This window comes from Mytilus edulis, chromosome 8 (assembly GCF_963676685.1).
Source record: "Mytilus edulis chromosome 8, xbMytEdul2.2, whole genome shotgun sequence".
NCBI classification, from domain to species: Eukaryota; Metazoa; Mollusca; class Bivalvia; order Mytilida; family Mytilidae; genus Mytilus; species Mytilus edulis.
In genome coordinates, this window is record NC_092351.1 from 34818083 (window position 1) to 34838175 (window position 20093).

The 20093-nt window shown below is 31.1% G+C and overlaps 1 protein-coding gene across 1 annotated transcript in view; it reads left to right on the forward strand.

Annotated features, from left to right (window-relative positions):
* Window positions 1–20093, forward strand: part of LOC139486768 (uncharacterized) — a 41314-nt gene that overhangs the window by 8109 nt on the left and 13112 nt on the right. The window contains exons 2-3 of the mRNA XM_071271705.1: window positions 6181–6213; window positions 7975–8152. Of these exons, the coding sequence (XP_071127806.1) occupies window positions 6181–6213; window positions 7975–8152 (211 nt within the window). The remainder of the gene's footprint in view (window positions 1–6180; window positions 6214–7974; window positions 8153–20093) is intronic.

The window sequence follows — 20093 nt, forward strand, 5'->3', positions numbered from 1 at the left end:
AGATGTTTGATAAAGTGATTTATTGATAGGATTAGATTTATAAGCCATTTGATTTTAGTACTCAATTGATGTTTTCTTGATTTTCAAATTAGCGTCTTCATGTAGGAAAAACACAGAAAATCAATCTCATTGAACTTTGCCTGACAATAAAAAAAATTAATAAAGGAATATATTCAAGACAATGTCATACTCAACCATTGAAGATGGTTTCTAGAATAGTCATTGTTGAATCAATGACTTTTAAAACAAAAAATGATAAGAGAAAAGCAAGTAACTTTTTTTCGGATCACACCAATTCGCACCAAGGCATCCTGATGGCTCTTTTGATACAAAGTTCAATATCATATCATTAAGAAAGAGATAAAAGATACATTAAGGACAATGAAAATCCAAAATAGAGGAAAACAGACAACACCATGGTAAATGAAACATATTGTTATACAACATACTGAGCATTTCGGACTCAGCAAAAACCCGGTTGTTATGTCAGGTGCTCCAGACGACAAAACCATTAAAAAAACTCTTCATAGGTACCATAATTGAAATTTCGTGTTTCCGCCAAAGGCGCGTTTTGTACTTCTTATGCTTAATGCTTGAATTGTAAGCTTCATAGGACATGTAATTCTAACGTTTTGAACAACTTCTTTACATTTCATTTATATAATTCGTAATGCATATTGGCGACACAAAAAAACTAAGGGAAAATTAAATTATAGTAGTATGATTGTTTGCATGCACAATTCGATTTTATATCTAATATATATTCCAACAACTATGTTTTGAATATCTGAATTCCAGAATTTTTTTTCCCCAGAGCAAAGCGAAAAGACGGGATCGTAACAGCGAAACAAACAAAAACGCAACAACGCTGTAGGGCGAAGATGCAAACAAGTAGCCGCAAACACAAAAATTATGAAGTGAAAACAAATCATCATTTAAGCGTTAATTTCATTTTAGGTGTATTTGACTAAAACACAATTTAGAAGCGAAAACGTAAATTTGCAGCTGATAAACATATATACTTGTTTATTTTTAATGTTTAAGTGAAAATTGATAGTGATATAGCATTTCATTTGAAATCATTTTGTGATCCTTATAATGTGACATAAAAATTTGAAAAAAAATGAAATTGGTTGATAAAATTGAGAAAGGAAATGTGGAATGTGTCGAAGCGACAACAACCCCGACCATAGAGCAGACAATATGTCGGTGTAAAGCAATACGTTTATTGATCAAAGGTGTTTCTACCTCGATATAGACTCTATTATCCATATTTATAACAACTTTTCGAAAATTTCGGTTTTTAATGCTGTATCTTCGTATTTGCTATGGTCTTTCCGCCTACTGTTTTGATTCGAGCGTCACTAATGCATCTTATGTATATGTAACAATTGTCTTGCAATCCAAATTATAAGTCTCTTATCGTTGATGAGCTTTTACAAATACTGGGTAGATAATTCTGGTGATTCATTCCAGAGACTGTAAGCAGCCAAGCACTTAGCATTGACATTGAATTGCAACACCATAGATATGTTTATTTTCAGTTGATCACCAACGCCTCCCAGGCATATAGAGCCATAGCCGCATTGGCACAACTTTCGTACGCTATAAGTTTAAATGCTCCTCTTTGTTTTGGATTTGGCTTTCCTACTGTTTCATTCGAGCTACCCTGGTGATTTGATCTTTTCGAATAACAATGGTTTCTATCTGAATCAACAATCTTCTCTTTTACGTCGTTCTTTTTACAGCATCCATTTATTTGATTAATACGATAATTGCCTGAAATCGAATATTATATCAAAAGTTTTGTTGAACAAATTAACATAAAATCAATCACAAACTAGTAAAAAAGCAAGCTTAGAATCTTTTTAATTTGTTTATTCGCATTCAGAAATGAAAAACGAACTATAATTTACATAGAACTGTTGTATTGATGATTGATAATTAAGTTGTATTTGTTTGTTATCCTCGATAAGATGAAACACCAATTTATCAAGAGAAAAGTATGTTGCGTGCATAGTTCATGACATGTTTTTAGTATGTTACATAGAAAAAATACATTTTACGATACAACATAAATAGCTATCTCAAACCGCTATTGCTTTAACTTTATCTTTCCATTTATAATGATTCAAATAAATTTTATACATGTACGTGTGTTTAATCTACTGACACATCTCATAAAACACAATATGATTTTTTCTGGTTTCCATATTGATGTTTGTAATATCTCAGATAACCTAGCTTAAATATGAACGTATAGAGATTTGATGATTTGTCAAATTGTAGTCATAAAACAAAACATTGTTTGGCATCATAACGCCCGTCAATTTAAAAACAACGTAAACAACCATCTAAAAGATTATTTGTTTTCTTTGTAGCAGTCCAATATTCTGTTAAGTAGTACCATTTCGGTAGATGAGTTTTTACCAAAATGAGCTTTGATAGTACAAATTCTAAATTGACATTTCTGATATATAGGTTTTTTAAAATATTTTTAAGGAGTGGCGAAAGATACCAATGGGACAGTAAAACTCATAGATCGAAAATAAACTGACAAAGCCATGATTAAAACAGAAAAAGACAAACAGACAAATAAAAGTACACAAGACACAACACAGAAAACAAAAGACTCAGCAACACGAACCCAACCATAACTTGGGGTGATCACATGTGGTACCCGTCGTGTTGCTTATGCTATAAACAAATCCGGCAAATAGTCTAATTCGGCAGGCTACGTTCGTTAAAAGGGAAGGGGGTTGTAGTTACGACATAAAGACCATATCAGATAGCATCTGTGAAACAGTTATTCCATAACGGTCAACCAACTCGTGATGGCGTTCGTAAAATTTAACTTCACCATCTGGAACTCTTCGTTTAATAGCTTCCTTGTGAGCAGCAACCCTCTATCAAGGAAATCATGATAGTTTTGTCGTTACTACACAACGACACACAATTACTTTAAAACCCGTTCAATATCTGTTCCTTTTTAAGTCTTGTGAAACATTTGAAATACAAATTCTGTCAGAATAAAAATGATAAAAGTAAGTGGATACCGACATTTCTGAGTTGTGGATGTTATGTCTCTATTGTGTCTAATTTTAACAAAAATGTTAGATTAGCCGCAATCATTATTACATAACACAGATTTTAATTCTTTTCAGAAAAAGTATTTGTGATAAAACAAAAAAACAAAAAGATATGGTATGATTGGCAATGAGACAACTCTTCACAAATGACCAAATCACAAAGAAATTAAAAAAAAAATACATATCATCTTACGGCCTTAAACAACGAGAAAAGCCCACACCGCATAGTCATCTATAACAGCCATATAGTTTATAAGACACGTACATATTTGACAATTTGCAAACCATGTGTTGATTGAAATTGCAGATGTTCGATAAATCTTAATGAAAACTGTATTGTAAAACAGAAAGGGGAACTAAAGATTAGATCTACAATATTCAATTAGTAGTTTGCTTTCTACTTTTTCTGAAGAAATCAGTTAACGTTAGATATAAGGAAAATAAAAAAAAGTAGATATAAAACTGTATGCTTAAATATGATGGTTCTGTGGAAGGGTAAGGGTGAACTTGTAACATTTGTCGGGGGATGTTAAATTTCAGATATAATTTGTATTTTGTGATTCGACAATCTAGATATTACATAACGGTCTCCAAATTATTAAGGCGTCCGTAAAACTTCGAAGGAATTACTTCAAATCAACAATAAGAACATTTAATTAAGAAAAATTGTTGTAGCCGTTACAATCATACACAAAATAGATCTATATATTAAAAACATATGACACGAGTGACTGGTGAAAAATAATGTTTATCCAATTCTTGAACCAATGCATGTATATATTATAAATTAAATCTTCTGTGCACGATTTTATAATTTTTTACACAAATATATCGTATAATCGTCATTTTTCCTCTCCGTCTATTATGAATAAACAAATACGGCAGCTCATTAAATTTCGTGTTTTGACTTCGAAGTTTTCCGATTGTCACCTTATAAACAATCAACAAAAAAGCATGGATATTGTGAAAGTGTTTTACATGTACAATCAGATAGTAGTTTATTTCCGTGACAGATCCATGCGTATTGCGATCACTGGATTTTTACGAAAAGGTTCACGCTAAGGTCACTTTGCATACGGAAAATATGTCGGCAAATTGCTTTCTGGAAGCAAGCAATTAAAAAAAGTAAACTTCTTCTGAATGTGGCCAAATGAAAGAAATGTCTTCAGAAATAAGTATATGTACATACGTTTAATAATAAAAACTAACCATTTTGTTATAAAAACATATGCATCATTTTTTTTATTTGAGGTTTCATATGACCTGAATTTATACTTTTTTTTATCAAATGAGGGCTGTTGGACTTTTAAACACAGAGATATATTGAAACCTGACAAACTTATTTCATATAGACGGTAATAAATAAGTTTTAAAAAAACATAAGGTTTCTTTATGAATGTTGAGTGGTTATTTGTGTCGTTCAATTACTCTCCACGCCTTATATCTCAACATCTTATAAATCATATTAAGAATGGCTAAGACGCAAATTGAGAAAATGACTTTAGAAAAGCATTTTAGATGGAATTGATACAACTGTTTATTTTAGTTTGTTTTTGTTGTATATAAATTTTTGAACACAGGACTGGTACATATCAAGTCCCTTTCAAACCGCATGTACATAATCCAAGAAAAATATACATAAAATATTGTAATTAACTAATATTTTTTTCTGTTTTTAGATACAGCACCAACCCCACCGTTTACAGTATTGGGTGAGTAAATAATTTAAAGAATTTGTAATTCTGTAAATTAGGGAAAATAAGGTAGTATTGGTGTCTTAGATTGTAAATAAATGAATCTGAGGTCAAGATTTTCGATCAAATTAGCAAAATTTGATAAAAAATATAAATAACTAATGTAAGTTTTCATTATAAAGAATAAATTTATAAGATTTTAAATTAAAGATATTAATATTTTTAGAAGTTTAAATTAGAATTTTTTGCTTGAATTTTAATGTTTTATTTTAAATTGGCATTTTGATAGGTGGTAACTCTGAAATAGTGCATTTTCTGAATGAATCTACATGAAATTTTGCTCTTTTATATTTTAGACGGGAAAAAAGGGTACAGTGACGCAATCTTATCTTTACAATCATGCAAAAAATAGATCTATATATTAGAGTCATATGAAACGAGTGACTGGTGAAAAATTATGTTTATTCAATTCTTGAACCAATGCATGTATATATTATAAATTAAGTCTTCTGTGCACGATTTTATAATTTTTTACACAAATATATCGGATAATCGTCATTTTGTCCTCTCCGTCTGTTATGATTTAACAAATACGGCAGCTCATTAAATGCCGTGTTTTGACTTCGAAGTTTTCCGATTGTCACCTTATAAGCAATCAACAAAAAAGCATGGATATTGTGCAAGTGTTTTACATGTACAATCAGATAATAGTTTATTTCCGTGACAGATCCATGCGTATTGCGATCACTGGATTTTTACGAAAAGGTTCACGCTAAGGTCACTTTGCATACGGAAAATATGTCGGCGAATTGCTTTCTGGAAGCAAGCAATTAAAAAAAAAATAAACTTCTTCTGAATGTGGCCAAATGAAAGAAATTTCTTCAGAAATAAGTATATGTACATACGTTTAATAATAAAAACTAATCATTTTGTTATAAAAACATATGAATCATTTTTTTTTATTTGAGGTTTCATATGACCTGAATTTATACTTTTTTTTTATCAAATGAGGGCTGTTGGACTTTTAAACACAGAGATATATTGAAACCTGACAAACTTATTTCATATAGACGGTAATAAATAAGTTTTAAAAAAACATAAGGTTTCTTTATGAATGTTGAGTGGTTATTTGTGTCGTTCAATTACTCTCCACGCCTTATATCTCAACATCTTATAAATCATATAAAGAATGACTAAGACCCAAATTGAGAAAATGACTTTAGAAAAGCATTTTAGATGGAATTAATACAACTGTTTATTTTAGTTTGTTTTTGTTGTATATAAATTTTTGAACACAGGACTGGTACATATCAAGTCCCTTTCAAACCGCATGTACATAATCCAAGAAAAATATACATAAAATATTGTAATTAACTAATATTTTTTTCTGTTTTTAGATACAGCACCAACCCCACCGTTTACAGTATTGGGTGAGTAAATAATTTAAAGAATTTGTAATTCTGTAAAGTAGGGAAAATAAGGTAGTATTGGTGTCTTTGATTGTAAATAAATGAATCTGAGGTCAAGATTTTCGATCAAATTAGCAAAATTTGATAAAAAGTATAAATAACTAATGTAAGTTTTCATTATAAAGAATAAATTTATAAGATTTTAAATTAAAGAATTTAATATTTGTAGAAGTTTAAATTAGATTTTTGCTTGAATTTTAATGTTTTATTTTAAATTGGCATTTTAAGAGGTTATAACTCTGAAATAGTGCATTTTCTGAATGAATCTACATGAAATTTTGCTCTTTTATATTTTAGACGGGGGGAAAAAAGGGTACAGTGACGCAATCTTATCTTTTTTGGTAGTTTTAAGGGATTTTCGGAAAGCTATCTTCTCGTATATTATTTTACATTTCTATCATTTAGTTTAGCGTCTAATCACATAATGATGACTTCGTTCAGTGTAATTCATACAAAATGTGTCATTTTGTCACATGAGTGAATTATAATTCTCGGTGACCTATCATGTATATTATATTTTTGAACTCATCACAATAAATACTACGTTTTTGGTGAAAGTATGAACAAATTCTATCATTTTTAATTTATACTCCCATTCCACCTTTATCAATTATTATCAGTCTTCCTTTAAACGTTATTGAAATGTTGTAATCATCGACTTATATCTATAACATAGTTCAATCGTTTCTTGCCAGTACAATTTAAATAAAAATTATCATAAAATGCAAATGGGTCCAAAGTTAAAAATTCAGTCTTTTGACATAAATAATAAATTCCGTCTTTATTTGGTTTTGCATTTTTGATATTTTTATTAGTTTGTTCATAACGGATACATGAGATTTGATCATCAATAACATTCCCTTGAATCTATGTATGTCAATGTCAGTATTTTGTTTACGAAGGTTTCAAGGCTTTTAGATCAAATATGTTTTGCATAAACATGTAAGTAACAAAGAAGTAATTGCGGGCTGTTAAAATAAGGCCCTGTCTCATGTATTATTTTACATCAAAATGTGTTAATTGAATAGTCTTTCAATGCAAATGAGTCAAGTTCAACATGCTTCAGTCGACAGGTTGTGACATTACAAAGGCTTTTTTTGCATTTAGTCGTTTAGATAAACCTTATCTACTTATCAGTATTTTGGAAATGATTTTCCCAGTTTACTAATTTTGTAATTTTAATATCAATTAATGATTTCTAAGTTCTGGGACTTAGTGTTAAATGCCGTTGTTTGCTGTCATTTTAAAGATCTATTCAGTTACTAATTATAAATAAAAAGTCAAATAAAACATATACCGAACTCCCAGGAAAATTCAAAACGAAAAGTCATTGATAAAATGGCAAAATCAAAACCTCAAACACATCAAACGAATGTGTAACAGCTGTCATATTCTTGACTTCCTACAGGCGTTTTCTTATGAAGAAAGTGTAGGATTAAACATGGTTTTAAAGCTAGCTTAACTTATTTACATTATCTGAAACGTGACCAAACAGAATCGATATAAGGCTTGAGTTGATCAATACTGAAATTGAATTCATCATTCATCAAAATACCTTAATACAACTTGAATTCCTTACAATACATGAACATACCTTGTTCATAATAGCAAGACCAGAATCCTGTTTCAGTGTAATTTTTTTTATAATGTAAAAATGTGTATGCATTGTTGAAACTAAGCTTTCGTTCATCATTCTTAAAGTTTATAAAGTTTTCATTGCAGGTTATTTTGGAACTAGTCCAAGTGTCGATGTATTTGTTATAGACCATCCAGTAACATGGCAAGAGGCTTCCCAAAACTGTTTCAGTCATCAGTTTTTCGAGCTGTTCGCTGAATCGTCAGTAAACAAACTACTGGAGCATTTACATGAAATAAAGCAGATTCTACACGCGCAACTATGGTAAATTTGAAATTTAAAAACTTAATACGAATGAATGTATAAATTATAGCTCAAAACTGAATAACAATTCATATGAAATAAGGATATATGATATAACTAATTTACAATAAGACGTCATACCATCAACGGATAAAGCTTTAAAAAACAAAAACAAATTTGAATTTTCATTCCAAAATTTTCAGTTTTATACTATTCCTCAAATCAAATGAAGCTTATATCGAAATGGCAGTTACAGACATGATCGTCGTCTGGTTTACAGCACTCATGATCATATACTGATTCGATGTGTTATACATTACACACGCATATATTTTCATGGGCTCATAAACGTTAAAGTAACTTGCCCTGTACGATAGAATAACAGTCACAAGAATAACTTTTCAGCATGATGGGTATATTACTGTTTGCATAACGTAAATTGTAATTAATCACCCCAGTTCAAGAAGACAAGTTTTCTACAACAAATCAATTTGAAGTTTCTGCAAGGTGGGCCGAATACGACGACAAAGTAATGACGTTTCACCATGCCATTGAATTATAGGGTTGCTTGGTGAGGGCGCAATTATTGTGCAACAGGTCATCAACATTCAACAGATTTGTTATAAGTTTTCTTACGTTCAAAGAGCATAGTCCTATTCAAAGGGGCACCGAATATCACGTCCCAATTTCGAAAGACAGTGTAGTTCATGTATCGTTGGTCTTCACAGAACACCCGGCTGTGTATACGTTTGTTTGTAATTTTATAGGCTTATACAACTTTAAGAGATCTATACAATTGAAAATGGAAATTGGGAATGTGTCAAAGAGACAACAACACAATGGCCACCAACCATTTTATAAATTTGAAAATTACAAAGAAACTCAGTCTTCATCTCCGTCGGGCAAAGTTTATCTTATTTAGATTTGGCATTTATCCTTAATTTCTTGTCGGTCATATACCTCTTCAATTTTATACTGCCTTATCTAACGAACATTCAGCTTTGTGTGTTCTTGATTAAGGCAAATTATGCGTGGCTGAACCTTCTGGGATGCATGAAATTTATGAATTGTTATTTCCATAATTTTACATATTAATTACTAATAATGTTAAGGTTATTTTCATTCGCTAGTAGTCATTGTTGAATGAAATAGGCAGTTTACATCATTGACCCCTGTTTTGTTTGGGGATTTTAGTTTTGAAATACAAACAGACGTTCTATCGCGCTGTTTGTTTAACGTCTTTTTTTTTAAATTGATACTTGTTTATTCCAAATATTTCCTGTTTACAATTTCCTCAGTTGCCAAGGATGCAAACTCTGGATTCCCGTTTACATTTAAACCAACTGTCCGGGAAGCAGAAGGCTGAAAAAGTGCACTGTATTACCAGAAAAAAATAGTACACAAGTTATAATACTTATATTCTTTTATATGACAATGAATGAAACAAGAGGCTCTCAAGAGCCTGAATCGCTCACCTGAATTTTTTTGGTTTAATCTCTCATCAATGATTATTTTGGCTTTTCAATTTATTTAAATGTTCTTTGAATCGTCCTATTTTCTTCAAAAGCAAAAAAAAATCATTTTCTCCTATGTTCTATTTTAGCCATAGGAGCTATGTTTCTTGACATACAAGGAAATGAAATATAAAATTTATACTAGATACTCTGAAACTTTGAAACTCATTTAGCCTAAGTTTGGCTGAAATTCATACAGCAGTTTCATAAGAGAAGTTTTTTTTAAAGTAAGTCAACATGATGAACAAATTGTGAAAAAAGTCTTTAAAGGGCAATAACTCCTAAAGAGGTCAATTGACAATTTTGGTCAAATTGACTTATTTGTAGATCTTACTTTGCTGATCATATTTGCTGTTTACAGTTTATCTTTATCTATAATAATATTCAAGATAATGACCAAAAACTGCAAAATTTCCTTAAAATTACCAATTAAGTGGCAGCAACCCAACAATTGGATGTTTGATTCATCTGAAAATTTCAGGGCTGATAAATATTGACCTAATGAACATTTTTACTCCATGTCAGATTTGCTCTTAATGCTTTCGTTTTTGAGATATAAGCCAAAAACTGCATTTGACCCCTATGTTCTATTTTAAGTAACGGCGGCCATGTTTTTTGACGGATCAAAAATCATAGCACACACTTTGTGCAGGATAATCTAAGGAACAACCATGCTAAGTTTTAACCAAATCCATTCAGTAGTTTCAGAGGAGAAGATTTTTTAAAGTTAGCAAATATGATGAACAAATTGTGAAAAATTGTCATTAAAGGACAATAACCCCTTAAGGGGTCAATTGACAATTTTGGTCATTTTAACTTATTTGTAGATCTTACTTTGCTGATCTTTTTTGCTGTTTACAGTTTATCTTTATCTATAATAATATTCAAGATAATGACCAAAAACTGCAAAATTTCCTTAAAATTACCAATTAAGTGGCAGCAACCCAACAATTGGATGTTTGATTCATCTGAAAATTTCAGGGCTGATAGATATTGACCTAATGAACATTTTTACTCCTTGTCAGATTTGCTCTTAATGCTTTCGTTTTTGAGATATAAGCCAAAAACTGCATTTGACCCCTATGTTCTATTTTAAGTAACGCGGCCATGTTTTTTGACGGATCAAAAATCAAAGCACACACTTTGTGCAGGATAATCTAAGGAACAACCATGCTAAGTTTTAACCAAATCCATTCAGTAGTTTCAGAGGAGAAGATTTTTTAAAGTTAGCAAATATGATGAACAAATTGTGAAAAATTGTCATTAAAGGACAATAACCCCTTAAGGGGTCAATTGACAATTTTGGTCATATTAACTTATTTGTAGATCTTACTTTGCTGATCTTTTTTGCTGTTTACAGTTTATCTTTATCTATAATAATATTCAAGATAATGACCAAAAACTGCAAAATTTCCTTAAAATTACCAATTAAGTGGCAGCAACCCAACAATGGTTTGTTTGATTCATCTGAAAATTTCAGGGCTGATAGATCTTGACCTAATGAACATTTTTACCCCATGTCAGATTTGCTCTAAATGCTTTCGTTTTTGAGATATAAGCCAAAAACTGCATTTGACCCCTATGTTCTATTTTAAGTAACGGCGGCCATGTTTTTTGACCGATCAAAAATCGAAGCGCACATTTTGTGCAGGATATACTAAGGAACAATCATGTTAAGTTTCATTCAAATCCATTCAGTAGTTTCAGAGGAGAAGATGTTTGAAAAATTGTTAACGACGACAGACGACGACGACGACGACGACGACGTCGACGACGACGACGACGACGACGGACGCCAAGTGATGAGAAAAGCTCACATGGCCTTTTAGGCCAGGTGAGCTAAAAAGGAACATCTTTCTAGAATGTAATGCTAGTAATAAATAATATAAAATTATAACATAAACGAGTGCACCTATAAACCAGATTCACATAACATTATACCATAATCGAGTGCATCTCTAAACCATGGATTACCGTAATCAATATAAATTAAAGAGATATAAAAAAACAGACCACATAACATCGTGACTGTTATCTCCTGCAAGGTATCACTGGGGTAAAGCTGATGACCGTAACTGCATTCACGGTCATCCCAAGATGTCGGATGAAAAATTAGGTCAGTTTCTGTATTGTCTGTTAAAGTGTTTTTATATCATTTTCTTTACAAATCATACATTGAAACGATGTAAATTTTTGAAAGAATCACTCGAAAATCACTAATTACTTCCGAGAAATGTGCATGAAACGGGAAATTCGATTTGAAAAAATCGTTAAGATGACCGTAAATCATAATCAAAATATTTTCAAGATGACCGTAACATAAAACAAGGATGACCGTGATTGGTAAAAAGATGACCGTAACTTGTAAAGGATGACCGTAATTTGTAAAGACTGACTGTAATTTATATAGGACGACCGTAACTTTTATAGGATGACCATCAATTCTAAGAAATATCCGTATTGTATTCAAAGCTTTTTTGTTGAGTTTGTCGATCTCAATAGGGGTTCGGTTAGCGAATATAAATATGTTTCATAAATTTCTTTTTTTAAACTATAATATAATTGGCCATATTTAGGATTTATAACAATGATAGTGAATTGCATATTTCTCGTAAACAATGAAATATTTATTGATATCGACGTTAAAATTTTAACACAAATTGACAGCGATACGACGAAAATTTGAAGAAACATGAATGTGTCCCTAGTACACGGATGCCTAATCTACACTATCATTTTCTATGTTTAGTGGACTATGAAAATGGGATAAAACTGTAATTTGGCTTTAGAATTAAAAAGATCATACCGTAAGGAAAATGTGTACTAAGTTTCAATTTTATTTAACTTGAAGCTGGACAAACGGACAAACAAACAGACGAACGGACGAACGTACGCACAGACCAGAAAAACTTGACATAATGCCAATAAATGCAGCATTAAAAACATTAATAAGACATACGAATATTTGGTAATCGAGCCCATGTGTATGGTTCCAGAGGAAGCAGATTAAAATCTTAATTTGTCTTGATATATGCAGGCGGAAACACTTTTGAAATAGACCAAAAGAATCGAAGCTCTGTGTTTATCGAGAAAGCGATAAATGTTAACTGTAATGTTTGATATAGTAACAAAATTTTAAAAAATCAATAGAAACAAATAAAACGACAATTTTCTTATTTTAAAAACACCATTTGCATAAGTTTTCAATGTATCTATTACATAGTAATGCAAAACAATAAGATATCAAGTCGACGACATGGTTCTTATCGGGGCCTTTTATAGCTGACTATGCGGTATGGGCTTTGCTCATTGTTGAAGGCCTTACCTATAGTTGTTAATGTTTGTGTCATTTTGGTCTTTTCTGGATAGTTGTCTCATTGGCAATAGTACCACATCTTCTTTTTTATATATATAGTATCTATAAGTTGGATGTAGAAAATGCATAACCTCCGATTTTTTTTTATCACGGACGGAGAACAAATCAATCTTTTAGTTCAGAAATATTCGTGTCTGCCCTTCCATTATGTGAATCAAGAAAAAATTCCCCAAAACAGGTAACGATTGTATCGAAAAGAGAAAAATCGAGTGCACCTTTTTATGTTAGATCATGTTTGGGGTGTATATTTTGTCTTTAAAACGTACAAACAAGAGTATTTTATATAGCATCTCGCTTCAGATTCTATCATTATTATATATCAAAGCTACAGGTTGACTATATAACGTAAAAAAATGACAGTACGAAAAGATGAAATATATGGGTCAAGTGAGATACCTATCTAATGAATCACAAAAACAGAGTAGGTGTGTTCGAATAGCTATTTTTTCTAAAAGTACTTGACGACAGTCTTTTAATTTGGATGATGAAAATGGATATCTTCGAAAAAATATGATTTTCTTGTGTGTGATAACTAGGGTTTATAATCTTCAACCACTGAAAATGTTTAGTCTGCCCTTCAACGAAATATTTAATTAGAATTTTTTTAAATGCTTAAGAATTTTCAAAAATTCCACCTGACATCCGAACAGACAGTATTTTTAAGTTGAATCAATGCAGACAAGATCATTAACTAATGCTCATTAGCTAGTAGATACATTTGTCTTTTAAAATATAACTGGCATATAACGATCGATCGTAATGGTGCTATGTGGATAAATTTAGCAGTTTTCAAGAGCAAAACTGGCAGAGCGTCATCCCTACAATGGCTTCCATTTCTACGATTGTGAGCATGAACTGGCGTAATGGGGAGATAATTTTGAAGAAGTAGAATCCTGACTGTATGAATAACATTTCTGTATGTATACAAATTGACAACGTTCCGCCTTGTGATACGCTTTTCGTACAATTTCGTACTATTTTAAGGATCTACTTTGCTGGAGCTCACCTTCACTAGTTTATTCGAATGATATTTTCAAAATATTTCTGTTATTTTATTTGCACGACAAAATGAAAGACGATATAATATCAATGGGTGTACATGCAATTTTTTGGCATTTTCAAAATGTGTATTTATTATATGTCATTAAAAGGAATCCCAGAAACAAAAAAAAATATTTTGTCGAGCAGTTGAAGGCTGTGCACCGCATTTTTTTCATTATCGCTCTTTTGTAGCATGTTTTCCCTCCTGTTCATTTGCATGTCTTTTGGCAAATTCATTTTAAAAATTAAACCCTCTACTGTAAAAAAGATACATAAGGTAATCTTTCCATTTGAAGCACGTCTTATTTTCTTCTACCTATAGGATAATACTCTCATATTAACATGTGTATACCAACACGATTAATCATTTGATACAAAAAGATAGTTATATAAATACGGATATTTCTTAGAATGGAGGGTCATCCTTTAAAAGTTACGGTCATCATTTACAAATAAAGGTCATCTTAAAAGCAGTTACGGTCACCCTTGTTATGAATCGCTGATTCTGTTACGGTCATCTCAATTGTGATTTACGGTCATCTTGGCGATTTTTTTCAAATCGAATTTCCCGTTTCATGCACATTTCTCAGAAGTAATTAGTGATTTCCGAGTGATTCTTTTATAAATTTACATCGTTTCAATGTATGATTTGTAAAAATGATATAGAAACACTTTAACAGACAATACAGAAACTGACCAAATTTTTCATCCGACATCTTGGGATGACCGTGAATGCAGTTACGGTCATCAGCTTTACCCCAGTGAAGATATGTACTTATAGTATAAAATTAATTAATGTGTTTATTTTCTCTTTGTCTAATGTATTATTCGATTAGTAACAGGGTACAGATTTCACAGGTGTTATCTTGTATGATTTCCAAAGATTCAAAATATATGTAGATGACATTTTTATCCCATCATATTTGATTTTTTTTCTTATTTCCCACAAGGACCATTTTGTCAAAATAAAAAAGAGATTTACAAGTAAAGTTTGGTTCGATAGACCACTACTATCTCCCAAAAGCATAACATGTTTTAAATTTTCATCATCTAATTGAACATTCCATAATGTGAACATTTCTTTGATTTTACTAATGATTAATTTTGTTGTATTGCAATCGAAAAAAAAATGTTGCAAATTTTCAGTATTATTAGCAGTTTGGCAAATATGACATTTTCCGTTTGACAATTGCATTTTTTAAGTCTACTTTCCGTATATATGATATTGTGATTGCATTTCCATTGTTTTTTTTTTAAATTTTATTGGTGATATTAACTTTTTTCAAATTGCCCCATACTATTTTCCAATTAATTTCGTGGCCATAAAATTCTTGCTATTTCAGTTGACATTTTGGATATATATTCTTATTAATCATGTCTCAATATGATAAATATGTAATAAATTTGAGTTTTAATTATTTAGGTTTGATTTTTCCCCATTTCTGTCAAATATAACCATTTCATTAGAAAGTTTCAATTATATGTTTGTTTTTTTCATTAATTTCATTATCAATTTCCAAAATTTGTAGGAAGTCGATTGGTATTGAACTTTAACTCTTGAAAATTCCGATATACAGTTTCTTTTATCTACAAGTTTTTTTTCAAATATAGAACAACAACTGTAAAACGTGTTGGTTTCTTCATTCCATATGTGTTTGATATATTGCATGTTACTTTTTAGAAAGGAAGAAAAAAAAACAATGGCTTATTTTGAAATGAATTTGTTTAATTACCAAATAGTCTCATATTAAGTACCTCGTTCTTAGTTTTGGAATTATCTCAAATTTTTAGAAAATTAGACCATGCATAAATCATTTTCTGATAAAATAAAGGAATATTTTTAAGATTTAGTCCTTTAATATTTGAACATTTACTTAAACAAATACTGATCATTATACTTGTTGTCAAATTGTCGAAGCCAATACTTACCAATCGCATTCCATCTTTCTAACGGTTCATGAAGAATGCGATAAAAAGACTTTATTTGCTTACTTCTAATGAATAATTCTATACTAATCATGCCCATTCCGCCGTTTGTTATATCAAGACAACAAACCTGTCTTTCTATTTGGTTAACTTTCCCATCCAATATAAAATTCCAAATAATATTGTTTATTTCTTTTGAATATTTTTCAAGAATTCCCCGCATTTCAATTTCATAACTACACATGGGCAATATGAATTGTTTTACTATTAAGGTTTTACCACTAAATGAAAGTTTCTTGCTTTTCCAAACGTGGACAGTTTTTAATCTTTTCTATTATACCTTTCCATAAAGCATCATTATCAATTTCATATCCGTGATGTACTCCGAGGGTTTTTACATTACCTATAATCCATTTAATTGTATTAAATTTTAGTTTTTTTCCTTTTAAGAGATCCTATAAGTAAACTTTTGGTTTTATCAAAATTAATTTTAGATCCCGAAGCTTTTTCATATAGCGTTAGGACATCAAAAGATTTTTCTACTGATTTCTCATTTTTGTTAAAAAGCTGAGTGTCATCATCAAACATGCATAATTTAGTTTCTATACTTTTACCCCCTCACCAGGTATTTGAATCCCTTCAATTTCCTTGTTACCTCGTATTGTACATGTCATTCGTTCTGCTTGCAAAATGTATATAAGGGGTGCTATTGGACAGCCCTGTCTGGCCGATCGTGTTATCGAATAATATGTTGAAACATGTCCATTTGATTTTATACAAGTAATAGCATCATAGAGTAACTTTTGATCCATTGTCAAAATTTCCCCCAAAGATTAAACTTTTCTAATACAAAATCCATCCAATCCCATTCAACTCTATCAAAGGCTTTTTGTTGATCAAGAAATATTATTATTCCATCTTCGTCTTCGTTGTCAATATAGTCTATAATATCTTGAATTAATCTGTTAGCATCACTAATGTTTCTTCCTTTTCACAAATATATAAATGATTTTATATCGAATCAATTTCATAAACTCACCCGTTTTTGTTTTTATACGATTCCATTGTTTTGGCTATTTTTCTTTTCTAAATTAAAATTTTTCGTAGATTTTTCACCTTCCTCTGACCATTAAATTTTTGCCCTAATTTTCGAAGATTCTGTAAAATTTGTATAAATATCCTTACTTTCGCTTTCAATTTCGGTTATTCTAGAATGGTGATACATGTTTTTTCCTCTACTAATTTTAATGCTTCGAGTCGTTTTTCAAGTTTTTCAATGTGATTGTTATTATACACTCGATTTTACTTTTGGTAATGTCCCACCATTTTTGTATATCATTATATTTGTCTTTACTATTTTTCCATCTTTCCCAAAAGATTTTAAAAGCATTTGAAAACTGTTTAGATTTAATTGTATTTAAATTCATAATCCACATATCCGGCCCTCTTTCTATATCATCTAGCTTAATTTTTAATGTAACGTTTTCGTGATCACTAAATGGGAAATGAGATATACGAGTGTTAAATATTTTACTATTCAAAGATTTGCTGCAGAAAATAAAATCAAATCGAGACTTCGAGTTTCCTCTCTGAAACGTATAACGTTTTGTATCTGGAAATCGAGATCTCCATACATCATCTACTTCATATCTCAATAAAAGATTTTTTAATTCAATTGTACCGACGTCATTATTTTGATGTGATGGCATTCTGTCTATTTTTTTTGTCTAAAGTACAATTAAAGTCTCCTAATAATGCGGTGTAGTGTTCAACGCTTTCATCGTCATACATTTTATTTAAATTACGCAAATTTTTGTAAAAAGTCTTTCTATCGAAACCGTCTTTAACGTGCAGTGTAATATGCTCCTTGCTAAATCTAACTACTCTTGAACTCAACTTTTGATATAATAATGCACTCAAACCTTTTAGCAAAGTCTTCCTATAATATCGGTACTTATGTGTAAAACCTTAATGATGTCTTAAAATGACTTTTGTTATTAATAAGCACCATGACTTAGTATAGTTCTCCGATAAATAATGACTAACATGTAGAGACCTATGTTATAAAAAAAATATTTGTACTAATTTTTAGTAATAAATCATATTTATCTGGTAGGTATACAATTTTCTATCTGTTCTGTGTCCCTTTATTTATACCTGTGTTGGTGCTACTTTTCGTCTTAGTCATAGACTATAGACCGTATCTTTGTGCATTACGAAGTTTATGATGGTTGCAATTTACTACGGATGACTACCACACTTGTCAAATAATTAAGGACTTTCAGTTTGTTCAATAAATAATAGCATTTTGTTAGAGTACTTTTGTGATTTCAGTTAGTAGGTACCTTTAATTTTGTTGTTCAATTGGTCAAAATCAAAGCGATAGGTAATAATGCTCAGAAAGTCATATTATACATCCGAGCAGAAAACAAAAACTGTTGATGTCTTTAGTATATTTGAAAACGAATTTAATAAAAAAAAAAAGTAGATACATATAAATCACCATAATCACCATCTTTTAATTGAAGTAGTAGGACATAAGGGACCTATAATTGCCAAGGCGGTTTTTCTCGTTCCTTCCAAAAAATAGATGAAAATCGTAGTTTAAATTGTATCATGTTGACTGTTTTGATGTCTAGCACTCATTGGTGGTTAGTAATCATAGTTGAATAGTAGTTTTGTCAGAAATAATGTCGCAAATGACAGAAAAAACCCAAAATTTAATGTCAGATGTAAAAAGAAAAAACAAGATGGCCGAAGACAAAAATCAAGGTGAGACATATTCGTCGGTGACACAAAAGACATTTGTTATTGAAAGTGTACTATCCGACGTCAAACCAGTATTCATACAAGAAACTGATCTTTTTGGATACACCAGACCCAATAAAGATCAGTTCCTCACACACATTAAACTATATAAGATAATCGACGCCAATGTATGTCTAGGAAGTCATATGAAAGGACTACAACGAGTCAAAGGTCTGTGGAGGATATACCTCGACAACGATTCAGAGAGAGAATCCATGGTAACATCAGGGCTTGTAATTCGAGACAAACTAGTGAATGTTTACACACGAAACCCTAGAATCATTATACATGAAAACCCAAATCACCTAAAAGTCAGAGTAAAAAATGTACCATGTTCGGCTGATGACGGACAAATTGAATGAACCCTAGAATATTATGGATGTGTCGTTTATAAATCCTACAGAGAACGCCTCCGAGTTGACGGAATGTTGACAAATTGTCAAACCGGAGATAGAATTGTATTGTGCGACCAAGTTAGTAAACCGTTGCCCAGAACAATGCTTGTTGGCAAATATATTGCCACTGTACTTCACGCAGGGCAACATACAGATGGTCAACAGTTAGTCTGCAACAAATGCCTACAGACCGGCCACAAGCTAATGCAGTGTCCTAACGACTGGGTCTAGACAATAAAAAAAGCTGGACATAAGCAAGCAGATTGTACAGATGATTTAAGTAGCAATCCCGAGGACGCTATTAATGAACATCGGATGCCAATGATGCAGATACTGAAGACAATGAAGCACCTCAATCCCAATAGATACTTCAGCCATTTACCTCAATGGCGTCATTCAGCATAAATCTAGATCAAGGCAATAAATCACCTGCAACAAAAAGTGGAGATAATGTAAAAGACCTACCTGATCCTGTAGGAGACCGTAGTAGAAACAGAAGGGGTAGAAACAACAAAAACAAAAAGAATGATAAACCTGAAGGAAATATTGAACAGTATTTTAATGGACAAGCATCTGAAAATACTGATACATATAAATCAAGATGTCCAATGTTATTGTCAATTAAAAAGCATTTTTACCATTGCCAAGTTTCTATATAGGACAATTATACATCCTTTATATTATTGTTTATAAGTTAATAAGTTGGATCAGCTGTTTATTTCCCTGGATAATCAGTGTAGTATAACAGGGTAAATCAAAATAATATTGGACTCTTGGTGAAATTTGTAACAAGCAAGATTTTCAGAATAAATATTACTAGAACACACCCGCGAAATCGCGGGTATATACAGCTTGTATACTGTTGTGGGATAAATTTGTATAAAAGATATTAATATGTCTTG